This window comes from Chenopodium album, chromosome 11 (assembly GCF_948465745.1).
Source record: "Chenopodium album chromosome 11, dcCheAlbu1.1, whole genome shotgun sequence".
Taxonomy (NCBI): Eukaryota; Viridiplantae; Streptophyta; class Magnoliopsida; order Caryophyllales; family Amaranthaceae; genus Chenopodium; species Chenopodium album.
Window position 1 is genome coordinate 9,045,977 of NC_137844.1, and position 16,365 is coordinate 9,062,341.

Here is a 16,365-nt window from a genome sequence, read left to right on the forward strand (position 1 = left end):
AAGTACTATATGATAAAACATGTTTTGTTTTAATAAACCTTTCCCAGTAATTACCTACACTAATAATCATAATTATCCTCAATAATGGTAACTACAAACAGTCTGTAAAAATAAAAACACTATGAATGTTATCTATTTTTTTTATTTTTTGCATATGAAAAATGTATCTTTAATGCTAAGTACATTAGCAATAATAGAATATTAATAATTATGATAAACCACTTTCATACGGATTTTAAAAATAGTAATTGAATTTAAATAAAATTGGAATTTTAAGAAAACATAAAACTATAAAACTCTATTGTAATTTAATATATATGCATGCATAACAAACTTTTCGTGGATAATTGCTACAAAAAACTAATTCAATTACCAAATTTCGAGATTTTCGCTTACACCAATTGATTTAGTCAAGCTGTTAAAGCCCAAAAAACTGTAAACTAATTCTTGACCTTGTTCAATCCAACAATTTTTGTTGTGATTCCTAATCTTAAAACCCCTAATTTATATACTGTAAATATGTTAAGCATAATATTATTTGTATATATGATGTTCCCAAGTTCAAAAAATGATAAGGGACACTCAAGTTCAGAAAATCAAGCGGATGAAGAGCAACAACGCAGCTATACCACAGACATTCCAATCGGTTTCAAGTTTAAGCCTACCGATGTCGAAATTATTTGTGAATACCTTGAGAAGAAAGCAACATTGAAGCCGGTTCCACCAAGTGAAATTCATGATATCAGTGCATCTGATTTTTACAATACTCATCCTAAAGATCTTGGTAAGGCCTTTTTTTTTTTTTTAAAAAAAAAAAAAAAATTTAATTTTAGTTAATCTTTTTCTTTTTAGTTGCATCACTTAAAAAATTGCATGATTCAACACTTATGGGAGACGAGAGATCTGAAAAAAAAGTATAATAGAAGAGATCGAGAGAGTTTATTATATAAAAAAGAAGTAATCATCAAAATTAAATTTTCCTTTTTTTTTTCAATAAAAAAATAAAAACTTTCCTATTTAATAAACGGAATATATATATATATATATATATATATATATTTTTTGTCAAATTATTTTAGAAGTAATCAGATTAAATCATATCAGTTTTTGTTTTTATATTAATTGTAAAATATCTTTATATTTGCATTTTAAAACTTTATGAATATTTCATTATATTTAAAAATTGCATATTAATACGAATATTATGACATTACTTTTTTAATTTGTTGATTAATGTATAAATAAGGTCATAATTTGATCAAAACAGATCATATGGACTGAATTTCTTTCATAAATGGATGTTGCAGTTTTAAGGTTACCTGATGATAGGAGTGAGTGGTACTTTTTCATTCTACAAAATTCAAACGAATTCAAAGAAAAGATCCAACAAGGGGTGGAAGGTGTAGGGTATTGGCAATTTAAATACAATGTTTTGATATATGATCGAGAGAGCAAACCAATTGGCAACAAGTTTGAATACAAGTTTTTGAGAACCAAACCTCAAGACAAACCAAAGGGAACAATTTGGAAGATTGATTTATATGAACTACTCCAACAAGTAAGTAATTCATATGTACTCGTAATATAACTTTATTGGTATGTAAAATTTCATATGTTAACTATTTTTTTTTTTTTTTTTTTATATTACAGAGTGTCGAGTGGATATTGGTGAAACTGATAAAAGGAACAAACTATGATGGGGTTTGAGATTGCTAGCTATTGAGCAATGCTAGCTATTTAAGTTTGTTTTTTCTGTTACTAAAATAATACGGAGTATCTCATAATTTTTAGTTGTAACAAAGGAATATTATTTGTGAGATATAAAATATTCCTTTGTTTCAACTGAAAATTAACAGAGGCAATATAAGTTATGTTTGATTAGATTATTTAATTTCATGGTTAAAAACCCTTATTATATTCAGAGTTGATTGATTGACTAACTCAATTTTTGAGTTAAATCTACCCATATATATTGGGTTTAATATAATGTCTCTCCTTGTGAGAGTTTAAATCTATATTTTACAATTCCATATGAATAATGTGAAAGATGTCAAGCGAAAACATTGGAGGATTGACTTATATAAACTACTTTAACAAGTAAATCTTATACTAGCTCCGTTAAATGTTATGTGCAACTTTGGGTATTATTTGTGAGATATAAAATATTTAAAGTTGCAAATAACATTTAACGGAGGTAGTAACTTTATTTTAACATAAAATATAATAATATAGGCAAGATTTGATGTATTTCTTTTTTTGTGGAGATTACAGAATGCTTGTGGATATCAGAGAGCAGTGAGAAGTTATAATATAGGATCTCACTGCACCAAAAAAAATAATATAGGATCTCAACTCTCAAGGGATATTGAACAATAGTAGAGGCTTCATCTTGTTCAATTTTAGCAAGAAAATATGTCGTCTAATGTTTGGTTTGACGCAAAAGCTAAGCTTGTAAAAAATAAAGTGAATATTTTGTGATCGAAGGGTCCTTCCGCTTCCCTTCAAATCCTATCAATTCCCATTCAAACTCGATCTTATTAACCCTTAATAAAAATTCTATTTTTTTTTTTTAAGTAATTATAAAATTTCTATTTTTTTTTTTTTTTTTTTGAAGAAATAAAATTTCTATTTCATTCAAAATTACTGTTATTTTGTTCCAAAAAAAAAAAAAAAAAAGCCTTGGTTTACGATTTATATTATTCACTTTTTACCTATATTGGTTAAGTCTACCACTATACTCCTAGTTTACGGGGGTTTATTTTGACTAATAAATTCTCTAATCCTCTATGATTCCTACTAATTTTCTAACAAGTTGAGTCTTTAAAATTAACGTGCATCAATTATTACTTATTAGGATATAATCGTTATGAAATAACATAAAAAGATTTTTGTAAATAAAATCTTTTTAGTCTTTATTTTAGTGAGTTTTTGATTTGATGCAAGTGTTTTCATGGAAAATAATTTTCCCATATTTCATTAACAGATATGGAGTACATTCAATTTAATTGTTTGCTTATTTGTTGTGGATTTATATTTTACAAATTCAATTTTACATAATTCACGATTCAATATTTTTTTAAAAATTATTATAAAAGTAATAACATGCTGCATCGCCTGCATGCAATGAGTAATCTGTATAAAACTAATCTTTAATGTTTTTTTAGGCGAAGATAAAAGCAAGCTATTAAGTACTATTAAAAATGATTAGATTTTTCTTTTGTTAATTATGATAGATATTATACAAAGATAATATTTTATCGTAGATTTAGGATATATTTTGTAGATATTTTGTATCCTTAACATGTTAGGTTTCTTAACAGGATTATGACTAGTCCTGTAAACATGATTACATATTGATCAATTGTACACACTTCACATTGAGAAATAAACTAGAGGTAATACTCGTATACGTTATTTGTTGTTGAGTAATCATATAATAATTAATATATAAAGTTAAACTTTTAGCCAGGTCACAAGACAACGACACTTGGTGTTGTAACTTTTCGCCAAGTCTCACGCCACGTAGGCAATAATTAGTTTGACACGTAGGATTTATTTTCATGAATTAAAAAATTAGTATTTTTTTTATTAGGATAAAAAAAAATAGGATAAATTTGGATAAAAAAAAAGAAGTTAGTTTAGAGTTTTATTTTCAATAAATTTTGGATAGATTTATAGGATAAATTTGTTGATTTAAAGTTTTATTTCGGATAAAATACCAATATTTCACAAGTAAAATAAGTTTAACCAAATCACGAGATAATGACGCTTAGCGTTTCAACTTTTCACCAAAGTCGTGCCACATAAACAATAATTAAATACTTTATAATATAAATTTATTTTTATATCATAATTTTTTTTGGGGCGAAGGAAGTAGTTCAAAACGTACAACATCTATTTATAGTATACTCTAATCGATTTAAATAAAATACTTCACAATCTAATATGATTTTATATTTTTATTATTGTATGTAAACTTGTCAATCGGGTCGAGACATGGGTTATTTTGGGTCAAGTCACTTCAGGGTACGGATCAAAAATTGTTATAAAACCATATCAATTCCTTGGTACATAGAAAAAAAGAAATTATGTTAAAATTCAAAAAACAATCCGAGCATCGCACGGGGCACTAAACTAGTATATTATAAAATTGAATTTGTAACAAGCTTAATTTGATCTTACAAAACAGGATTACAGGAAGATATATAGATGAAACTTAAAACCTAGCTCGTTTTCAAGAGATCTTGGCCACATAAACACTTTACCTTCTGAGCTAAGCGTAAATTCTAAAAGCATTACAAAATTTTTAGATGGTAACTTAGTAACCTGTAAACCGTCAAATGATGAGTGTTAATTGGAATAAGAGAAATATCCACAATAAGGTTGTTTAGGGACATTATTGGTCCTAGTAGTCCAAGAGCACCCCATAGGCAATGATGCCCACATGCCCAAAGAGGCAAAGACCCATTTGACGCCCGTTTGTGGTGTGGGAGACCATCCGTGACATCTAAATTGGTTTTCGTTGCCATATAGTGTAGATAACATACCATAATGTTAAGTCATTAACTCGTTATAATGATCATATTGAATTTTCAACATGTTTGTATTAGATCCGTCTTAATGTATACTTTTGAAATATCATTTTTTTTTTTTTTTGAAAACTTTTTACATGTTTAAAAATCAAGTGATTAATGGTTGAAGTCATATAATTTAATGTACTCCGTAGTATATAAAGAGTATAAGAAAATACTTTTATATAATATTGTGAGATCTTGCTTTTATTTGTCTTAGCTTGATGTATAATTATTTTATTATCAAATACCTGATAATAACGTATAATATCTTGAGAGGTTGTTATATACACTTGGGTGTACTGCACACCTATGAGTATTTGTTCTCATTTTGATGATTGTTTTTCATTTTATCATCAAATGAAAAGTAAAAACTAACCTTATGTTAGTTGGGTGTACAGTACACCTGGTTGTATATAACAAATTCTATAATATCTCCCCATTTTGTTTTTGTTCTGCACATGCATTTTGCTTGATCTTCATTCTTCAACACATCAATTTGTTTGATCAATTATAATTTTATTTAAGTAATATTGTACGTAAGTTATGAAATTAAATTGCATACTTTTTCAATACCAACATTGAAACGATTTTAACATGATCATATGTGATGATTAAGGGTCTGTTCACATTTATTGAGCTGAACTGAACTGAACTGATTGGAGCTGAACTAAACTGAGCTAAAATTAATATTTTATGAGAGAAGGAAATTAGGAGCTGAATTGAACTGAACTGATTGGAGCTGAATTAAACTGAACTGAACTAAACTGAATTGAAATTAAGCTGAAGTGAATAGGCCCTAAGTGGCACATTTGACTTTTGCACGTTCACATACACCACTTTAATCAATATTTATATTTTATAAGTAAATTAAACATATATATATATATATATATATATATATATATATATATATATATATATATATATATATATATATATATATATATATATATATAAGGAACAAATGTGCATTTTTTTTTTATATTGAATGTGCATAATTGTGTTTCAAACTGATAAAATTTTAAAATTTTCTGGAAAAACGAAAATTATGCACATTTGTTCAAAAATTATGGTCATCAAATTTGAGTTAAAGTTTTTTTTTTTGCACATTTAGTTCAAAAAATATGCACATTTAGTACAAAAATTAAGCACAAAAATATCCTTCTCATTCTTCTCATTTTAAGGAACTTCACATTTGACCCTAAATCTATATATATATATATATATATATATATATATATATATATATATATATATATATATATATATATATATATATATATATATATATATATATATATATATATATATATATAGATATAGAAATAGCGATATCATTAGTCAAGTCTCGTCTTGACAATTGTGCCGATCAAATAAGGCAGTAAGGCACTTAAAAAGAACGACAAAGGGAGCATATAGGTAATTTTAGACAATCAATTTTTATTTAGTTTGACCACATGAATAGTAAGTAATATAAAATGGAGAAAACTTGTATGGACCTAGTTCACAAAAATATTATTGAGGTTCATACGCGAGCAACACGATGACTTTTATTTTGCATAATAACATCTACTTTAAAATAGTGATCTCTTTGTTTATGAATACCAACAACCGTAGTATCTCTAATATTAGTGTTTCACAATAAATTAATGTGAAATAAGTTTATGTAAGAGTTTGTATATAAAATGAAATAAAATGAAATGAGAAAAACAAAGAAAAAAAAATATAATAAAACCCATCTTTACCAATAGTAAGGGTCTATTCACTTCAGCTTAATTTCAGTTCAGTTCAACTCCAATCAGTTCAGTTCAGTCCAGTTTAGTTCAGCTTCTAATTTCCTTCTCTCATAAACTATTCATTTCAGCTCTATTCAGTTTAGGCAGTTCAGCTCCAATCAATTCAGTTCAGTTCAGCTCAGTTCAATAAATATGAACAATATTCAGTTGAAATTGATTAATTGTGTACACATGCAAAAAGGCAAGGGACAAAAAAGAAAGAAAAATAAAATCCATCTTTACCAATGGAAATCAAGCAATATAGAATAACATCATATATTTATGGCAACAAATCCATGCATATCCCTTGTATCCAATTAATTTTCTACGGAGTATTACATTTCACACATTCTATTTTCTACCATAAATATATGCTCTATGAGTTTGACCATGATTTAATTTAATGCCAATTTAAAATTTTTGCACAATCAAATACTTATTTTAATATTATTGTGTTGCTATAAATATCACTCACTTCCTCATGTATAAAATACAAATTGATATTACAATCTCATTCAAAAGAAAATTGATATCAAAGAAAATGTCTTTTTCTCAAAATGCTTTCGGATTTCTTGCTATCATGGCCTTAGTTACCATGGTACATTGTCAAGATTGGACCGATGCTCATGCAACGTTCTATGGTGATGCTAAGGGTGGTGATACCGAGAGTGAGTTTTCTATAAATTAAAATATTACTTTGTACTACGTATATATTTGTTGTAAAATACATTTTATATATTTTCACCCTTTAATTTCTTACAAAAAATTTTATGCATATAAAATTGACCTAGTTTGACATACAAATCATTGAATCGAAAGCTAGCATGCATTTGATGTCACTTTGTAATAATGCTAATGAGGTTTCATTGAGATATTGTTTTAGTAATCTTGATTTTTCATTGGAAGAACAAGACAAGGGTGGAACCCCTAAATTATATTAGGGGACTAAAATTTTCATTTAAACTAAACAACCGGAACTATAATTTTTGTTTAACCTGGCTATTTTCAAAAAAATTAACATATACGAAATATAATTTAATTTTTTTGTAATAATTGGGGAATGTGAGGCTCCCATCCACATATACAAGGGAAGTTTTCCTTGATTTAAATATCCATCTGAGGTAATTATTAATTAGTAGTTCGGTTAAATTATGTCATAATCTTGTTTATGGTCGATAATTCGATATGACATAATTTGACAGATTTTTTTTTAAATTTGTACGTGCATAATCTCTTTTCCTAACATAATTTTTGGTTGTTGGTGCCATGCAGAGGGTGCTTGTGGTTATAGCACATTAACTCAAGGATATGGACTACAAACAACAGCTCTTAGCACATCACTTTATCTAGACGGTGCAACTTGCGGAGCATGTTATGAAATCAAATGTACCAACTCAAAATGGTGCAAAGACGGTGCTGGCACGATCAAGGTCACGGCCACCAACTTATGTCCGCCTTCTAGTGGTCCCGAGGCATGGTGCAATCCTCCGTTGCAACACTTTGACTTGACACAACCCATGTTTGTTACAATTGCTGAGTACAAAGCCGGTATTGTACCCGTACAATACAGGAGAGTACCTTGTACTAAGCAAGGAGGAGTCAAGTTTCTTATTAATGGAAACCCTAATTTTCTTTTGTACTAGTCTTTAATGTTGGAGGTGCCGGGGATGTTAAAGAATTAAGATCAAGGGTTCGAGTGATTGGGTTCAAATGTCGCGAAATTGGGGCATGAATTGGCAAATTGGTGGTTCGGGTTGGACCAACCAAGAGTTATCATTCCAAGTGACTACTATTGATGGAAAAACCCTAGAGTTTGAAGGTGTTGTGCCATCAAATTGGCAATTTAGTCAGACATTTGAGGGAAAGTCTAATTTTTAAGAGCTTTGTCATTGTAGTTGATGAATTTATTTTACAAGAGGTTATGTCCATTTAATTATAATTATCGTTTTCCTTGTGAAATGATACCTCAAAATTAAAAAAAATGAGTTCAATAACAATGTTCATTTGCCTGCTGCTTTTTTTCTTAATCACCATTAATTATTTTAGATGTTTAATTATTAATCGACGAGGTGGTTGTTACATTATAACCTAACTGAAGTTGATTTTTGGTAGATTAAACAATGTTGAAATTTAATCCAATGTCTAGAGTATCAACATCCCTTAAACTATTTTAACTATAAATCAGGTAATAATTGTGGTGTTATGGGTCGGTTTCACAGAAATGGGATTGATTTAATTAAGCTTGATCTCTTAGCTTTGGGGTATCGGTATTTTTTTTTTTTTTGAGGGATTGGGGTATCGGTATTTATGTACTCATATATTAATGCGTGTTATTATTTGTAACTTTATTTTATAAGATAAGAAAGAAAAGAAGATATTAGGAAATCTTTTTATCAAGAATAGAGAGAATAGTGTGTGTTGTTTTCGTATTAGCATATGCACAAGTATATATACAACTTAAGAAGATTAGGGCTCGTAACATAACAACGGCCCATAAGCTATACATTATATGGCCTAACACTTTCTCACGAGGGGAAAGTTAATTATTTGTGTTTTTCTCTAGTTTTCTATTTGTGTATCAAATGGAAAAAACGATATTAAAAGAAATTCCTTTTTTTTTTGACGAACAATACTAAAAGAATTTCCTTAAAAACAAAATAATGAGTAATCCATAATTAGAATTTTTCCTTCAAACATAACACTCTGATCCGTAGTCAATAGTAGCAGAAAATATGGATCGATCACAAATCAAGCACTATTATTGTAAAAAATCAAAGTCCATTAATTTCTTACTTTCCTTATTATTTTGATCCAGCTATCTTAATATTAGCAGAAAAAATGGGATCACAAACAATCAACACTTTATATATTACCTTTTTTACTTGTGATTTTATTTACTCTACTTAATAACTTTTTTGTCCTTTATCAAAAAAAAAAAAAAGAAAAAAAAAAGAAAAAGGAAAAAGAAAAAAGAGCTTGATAAGTGTTTTAAACTAATTACTTATTTTCCTAAAAAAAAAAATTACTTTTCATTTTTTTGAAATTTAATTCAAACCACAAGACAATTTTTTTAACATTTGATTATATGTGATATTACAATTCCACTAATAAATTTCTTTGCATTAACCTTTTGTTTTAAATTTAATTTTTAATTGTTGGTTAAAAAAAAAATGTCATATTTTTCTCAAAATGTATTTGGATTTCTTGCTATCATGGCCTTTGTTACAAAGGTAGATTGTCAAGGTTGGATTGATGCCCATGCAACGTTTTATGGCGATATGATGGGCGTGAAACTGACAGTGAGTTTTCTTGAAATTATTACTCCGTAAATTTTTGTTAAACAGTACTTTCTCCGATTCTTTATGTTCTAGCTAGTCAATTACTATTTACTATTGATTGATAAATAATTCAAACATACACCATATATTAGTATTGAATAATGTGAATATATGGATTGATGTAAAATAAAGTAATAAGAGAAATGATGTAAAAAGGTAGATGATTAGTGTAAGAAAAAGGTTGCTTAAGTAAGAGATTGAGTTTGTAGAAATGTCTAATTATTTTGGGGTTAGAGACTTAAAGGAGAAGATGGTAAAAGGCTAGGGTAAACTAAAGATGGAATAGATAAAGTGAGTAGAACAAAATAGAACAGATTTAAATAAAAAATGAGTACGTAGGATAAAAAAGAACAAATAAAGTATATTTTTCACTAGCAGTAATTATGACTTATGAGCACGTGCAAAGTAAGCGATTGCATAGAGCCCCTATATGAAGCCCACAATTTGATATGATATTTCGGTATATGAAGGTTTTTTTTTTTTTTTTTTTTTTTCACTACATATAAAGATATAATTTGTTGATGAATAATTTAATCTTCAATTTTATCATAAAATTAAGAATTTAGTAAAGTTAGACCAAAGCAACAAATTATAGAGGCTTTTGGCTATTTAGTCAGGAGCCTTTGATGAGAATCGATCCCAAAGTAACCACCTGAGCTATCTCTTATCACTATCTATACTGAGCATATATATGAATACATGTTTATACTTTATACGCGAATACGCGCATTTCTAATCTATATAACTTTTTTGTTGCATGGTGTCATGCAGAGGGTGCTTGTGGTTATAGTACGTTAACGCAAGGATATGGATTACAAACAACAGCTCTTAGCACAGCACTTTTTTCAAAGGGTGCAACTTGTGGATCATGTTATGAAATTAAATGTATAAACTCAAAATGGTGCAAACCTGGCCTAATCAAGGTCACGGCCACCAACTTGTGTCCACCTTCTTATGGTCCCGTGGCATGGTGTAATCCTCCATTGCACCACTTTGACTTAACGGAATCCATGTTTGTCACAATTGCCGAGTACAAAGCTGGTATAGTGCCCGTGCAATACAAGAGGATACCTTGTTCTAAGCAAGGGGGTGTCAAATTTCTTATTAATGGGAACCCTAATTTTCTTTTGGTATTAGTCTTCAATGTTGGAGGTGCCGGAGATGTTATAGAAATGAAGATCAAGGGTTCGGGCAATTGGGTGCAAATGGCGCGAAGTTGGGGTATGAATTGGCAAGTTGGTGGTTCGGGTTGGATCAACCAATCCTTGTCCTTCCAAGTGACTACTAGTGATGGAGAATCATTAGCGTTTGAAGGTGTTGTACCACCAAATTGGCAATTCGGCCAGTCATTTGAAGGAGAAGATAACTTTTAAGAGGCTAGAATTGGGGAGATTATTTTACAAAAGGATTTGATATATGTACTTTTATAATTATAAATATAATTTTCCATGCAAGATAATAGCTCAAGATTATATTCGCTTTGTCTCTAAAAGTTTGTCATGTCCGAATAGTGATTGTCTTGCAAATATATGAAAAATGAAATTTAAGAGAAGGAGGGAACGAGATATGAATAATATATTATTCAATAATGTTCATTAGCACCCCCTATTGTACCCTTCTTCATCCAATAATGTTCATTAGCACCCCCTATTGTACCCTTCTTCATCATTAGTTTTTCAGAGATACAATTTTTAAGGGTTATTAAAAAATTACTCTAAAAATTATCTATGTTTTGATCGAGTAGATAAGTCGCACGATAACCTTATGTAGCTAGGTAATGTGAAAAAACTTCACGGAGATTAAAATCTAGGAAATTCACGACGTAGCTTAGTGTCCAACTAGATTTTGCTTTTCTTATAGTTTAATAATTTTAAATAAATTTAGATAAGATAAAATAAGAGCTAATATGTTTAAATAACATAAGAGTTGATGAGTTCAAATAAAATAAGATAAAAACTAATTTTATTCTACCTCTTATTATCTATGATTTGATATTTTTTTTTAAAAAAAGAAAGGTAAATAATTATTAATAATATTAATCTAATCAAAATAAATTATGGAAATTGGATGAGAACCAAGACCTATTAGTAGTACGGAGAATGCGATTATATTAATTTGGGCAAAAGATTAGCGCTAGGCATAGTAACGATCTTCTTACACTGATACTGAAAATATAAATAACCCCGGAGGATATCAGGTTGATGTCTAACATGTGGATCGGTTGACGAAAACAATCAAACATTTGCAATTGGGAATAATTCAATACCTTTATATTGTTGTCCATTTTGATTCACTTCATTAATGTGACTAATGTACTATGATAGTGTATTAGTTATTATATCAAGTAAAAATAAGGATTTTAGTTTGGAGGAGAGTTGAATTGGGAACACATTTTTTTATTTAACAAATAAGTTTATCATTGAGTTTGTTCATGATTTGTTTATAAACATATCAGCTATGTTTTCACTTAATTATAAAAAGCAAAATAATTAATTTACCAAAGTGGCACATATATAATATGTTAAGACATGTATTAAAATGTAAATTTTCAATACTTTAGTAATGACCAATAAATAAAAATATCTGATCATGTTTGGGTTGGTGAGGGCACAGTGTAAGTAAATTAAAGGACACACAATATTTAACGTGGAAAAAATCCTCTTAAAAAACCCACAAACGACGAGCAGACTTGTTTATAAGTATGACTTTTTGTATATGTATATTGATTGAATGCCTATAACCTATATTTATAGTTGAAGATGGAGTTTGGAAAAAATAACTAGAAGATTTCAGAAATTCTTTCATCTTTCTTATAGCCATAATGTTCTAGAATTTTCACAAACCATACTTCTAGTTGCTTTCAATGTCAAAAATTCTCTAAAACGTTTAAGTAGATAATTTTAGAATAAATATGAGCAAGAAGTCAAGAACTAACATTGTTTGATTTTTCCAGAAGCTATAAGAATATGCACAAATTCTCCGCCTCCACCAAAACAATGGGCTTATATATATATAATTTGGACCACACTCAACAGTTCATAAACTAAAAAAATGTGACATATGTCAATTTCTTCTTATAAATATACATCCTGTGCTTTAGAATATGTTAATTAATGAAATATAGCGTTCTTTAGCACTTCTAAAAAAAAAAAAAAAAAAATTTCACACGAAATTGATGAAAGAAATAGATTTAATTATGTAGTATAAAAATAAATATAAAATCGTGCATTTGTATATATTTCATCTTAGTATTAAAAATTTGGCATCATTGAAACCATACTAACTAATGTGTATGAGAATATAACCAATGCAAGAATATAATTTGGATGGAGCATTCGAAAATTAAAGTAGAATGAAATTTTGTGTTATTTTAATTCTAATCCTATTATTAATGGTCAAAACTCAATATTAGCAGAAAAGATGGGATCACAATCAAACATGATTAATTTCTTTTAATATAAAAAATCCCAATAATTTAACTTTCGTTATATATGATACAATTATCTCAAATTCTCAATACTAGCAGAAAATAAGGGATCTTAAATATCAAACCTGATATTGTTCCTTTTTTTACCTTGTGATTTTATTTAATCTTAATTAATGTTTAAAAATTGAAGTCAAACCATATGACTATTTCTCTACTTTAAAATGCAAGATGATCATAAATATAGGCATTTTATAATTTAGTATTCTAACAGCAAAATAAGAGCACTTGTTAATTAGGTTTTTTCTTCACAACTATTGTAATAGCATAATTATTTTTACAATGGCTAATTCTCAATTATTAGCGGGTTATATTTATGTAGTAATATTAGGGCTAATTTTTGTTACAACTCAGGGATCAAATGATATCAATCATGGTGGACATGGCTGGGATTTCGCTCATGCAACGTTTTATGGTGATATTAATGGCGGCGATACCATGTGTAAGTTTTCTTGTTTGTGTACTACAATCCGACATTCATAAACACACGTGTTGGTTATGCAATTTGAATTAGTAACATATCAATTAATAAATTTGGATGGAAGGAGTATCGACTAATATTACAACTGTAAATCTCATTAGTTCATGAGGTTTGTTATAGATTTATGCTTGTTTAAAGTAATGAGTCTTTTAGAATCGGATTTGTGCAATGTAATTTTTATATATTGTCGAAATCAAATAATATGTATTTGTAAAAATGAATTCGGAAAAAAATAAATTGTAGTGACACTAAACGATGGGGGTGTATTTTCAATTTATAATTGATAATGTCTTAGTTGTTTTGTTATAAAAATTAATTAGAGGTTCTTGATTTTGAAATGTGCATCTTTTTAGTTGTGAATCGTGTGATGCGGAGTAATTTTTGAGAGGTACATTTCTACAATTTCTCCTATTTTTTTTCGCATGTCGTTCATATTTTTGTGCGAAATTCATTTGTTAAATTTCATCAGCAACATGTATACGTGGTATGATGTAAAATTTACACACAAAACAAATGGGTATTTTTTATTTTTTTTGGTGTTCTACCCGATTTACCCTTTAGTCTAATTCAGATTCGGACTCAATTTTAGGTGGTTAGGTTTCAGTACCCTCCCAATTGTTGTTGTGGGGGATTGAACACACAGTTCTCTCTAACAAGTGCAGCCTCAATCACCACTGCATCAACATCCAGCTTTTATTAATTGTGAATAATACACTAGCTAAACGTTACATTAGTCCTTTACATAAATGTTATAGCAAATGATAATGTGGTAACAATTAACCATATAATTAACTTTTCATGCATGAATTTATTATACACAGATGGTGCATGTGGGTACGGTGACCTATTCAAGCAAGGTTATGGTCTAGAAACAACAGCACTAAGTACAACACTCTTCAACGATGGAGCTGCTTGCGGAGCGTGTTTCGAAATAGCTTGCATAGACTCAAAATGGTGTAAGCAAGGGGTTCGTCCAATTCGAGTAACGGCCACTAACTTTTGCCCTCCATGCTACGAAGAAACACCGCAAGCGTGGTGCAATCCACCACGAAAACATTTCGATTTGTCGATGCCTATGTTCCTAAAGATTGCGGAGTACAAAGGCGGTATTGTTCCGGTTGTTTATAGAAGAGTGAAATGCCAAAAGAAAGGAGGTGTTAAGTTTGAGTTTAAAGGAAATTCATATTGGTTGATGGTTTTGGTTTACAATGCTGGTGGTGTAGGGGATGTTACTGGGGTGAATATCAAAGGATCAAAAACAAGTTGGACACAAATGAGTCGTAATTGGGGTCAAAATTGGCAAACTTGGACGAGGTTGGAGGGTCAAAGTCTCTCATTTCAAGTGTCTACTAGTAATGGTACGACGTTTCAATTCAACAACGTGGCACCGACTGATTGGCAAATAGGTCGTACATATGAGAGTAGAAAAAATATGCATTAGTTAACGGTTGTGTTTAGTTGGAGGATTAATGGCTAATAGATTGAAGCTTTTAGTTTAAATTTTAGTCATAGTTGTTTGTTATTGGAAGATTGATGGTTAATGGATTGAAACTTTTAGTTTAAAATTTTCAAGCAATGACATGTAATGTGTTTACAATTTTACTATTATAAAAGCTTTAACTAAATATTTTTGTTCATCAAAAAGCTATTCACCAAACATGTCCTTTCTAGCAAAAGAAAATTTATTTGCTACGTTTATAATAGTATTAACATTTAGGAAACGTTTCATGAACGCCAATTATATCGTTAATTGCTACGACGACCACCGCCTTACCATTAAACACTATCTATAAAACCTATACATTTGATAATTTCATTCTTCTACAATTACCTGAACATCATTAGTTGTGAATTGCATGTCCTATCTTTAAAATTAAGGGCATTAAAGGGTAAATCCCTATGTTGGTACTCTTTCCTTTATTTTTATCCTTTTCAACTATGTGGAACAACTTAAGGAGATAAAAATCTAACAAATTTGTTAAGCATAAGGCCAATTTAAGAGAAAGTAGGAAGATTACAATACCCTTAGACTAAAAGTAAGCAGATAAAAGAATGAATCGATTAAATCAATTCCAATTCCTCAAAAGTCAATCGGAGTTTGCCCCTAACATCAAAATAGACCACCAAAACACATTAGAGATGATACAAATTCTCAATAAAAACCAAATCAATTTGTAGACCAGATATTCTCAGTCAGATTATTGATTATGAATACAATCCGCCAGAAATTTTAAACCATTTTTTTCTCAACCACATTATCAAAATTTGAAATTACGATCGACGGTTCAAACACAGTTCAGTATACAATGTAGTATTTTGCTATTTTTCATAGATCATAGTCATATTTAGATTATTCACGATCAAGCTAACACAACCGATCAATTTGTAACATATTCACATAAAAAAAGCAAAAATTATTTACATACTAATAATAAGACTATTTAATAAAAATTAATCAATTAATTAATAAATAAAGGGAAATCAACAACATCTAAAAATTAGCAGGAAACAACAGGTTTGTTCATCCTGTTCCAACAATCAAATCTCGCTGAACTGCAGCTGAGTTCCAAGAAAAACCAATTACTTAGGGCTTGTTTGGCATCATTTTTGGTTTTCAGTTTCCTGTTTTTTTGAAAACTAAAAACCAAAAACAGGAAACAAGAAAAAGATGTTTCCACTTTTTTGTTGTCAGTTTTCAAAATTATCATGATTT

At 29.0% G+C, this 16,365-nt stretch overlaps 2 protein-coding genes and 2 pseudogenes across 2 annotated transcripts; all 4 read left to right on the forward strand.

The window, feature by feature from the left end:
* The first annotated feature begins 546 nt into the window (after positions 1-546).
* LOC145566235 (NAC transcription factor 47-like) lies at positions 547-1,707 on the forward strand. Its single transcript, XM_081625715.1, has 3 exons — positions 547-784; positions 1,308-1,558; positions 1,651-1,707. The coding sequence occupies exons 1-3, from the start codon at positions 547-549 to the stop codon at positions 1,705-1,707; spliced, it is 546 nt and encodes a 181-aa protein (XP_081481841.1).
* Positions 1,708-6,890: 5,183 nt separating this feature from the next.
* On the forward strand, positions 6,891-8,227 carry LOC145568492 (putative expansin-A26; annotated as a pseudogene).
* A 1,292-nt stretch (positions 8,228-9,519) lies between these two features.
* LOC145568493 (expansin-A23-like) lies at positions 9,520-11,060 on the forward strand. The gene is made up of 2 exons (XM_081627916.1): positions 9,520-9,652; positions 10,459-11,060. The coding sequence occupies exons 1-2, from the start codon at positions 9,520-9,522 to the stop codon at positions 11,058-11,060; spliced, it is 735 nt and encodes a 244-aa protein (XP_081484042.1).
* Positions 11,061-13,453: 2,393 nt separating this feature from the next.
* On the forward strand, positions 13,454-15,093 carry LOC145566237 (expansin-A25 pseudogene; annotated as a pseudogene).
* Positions 15,094-16,365: the final 1,272 nt, after the last annotated feature.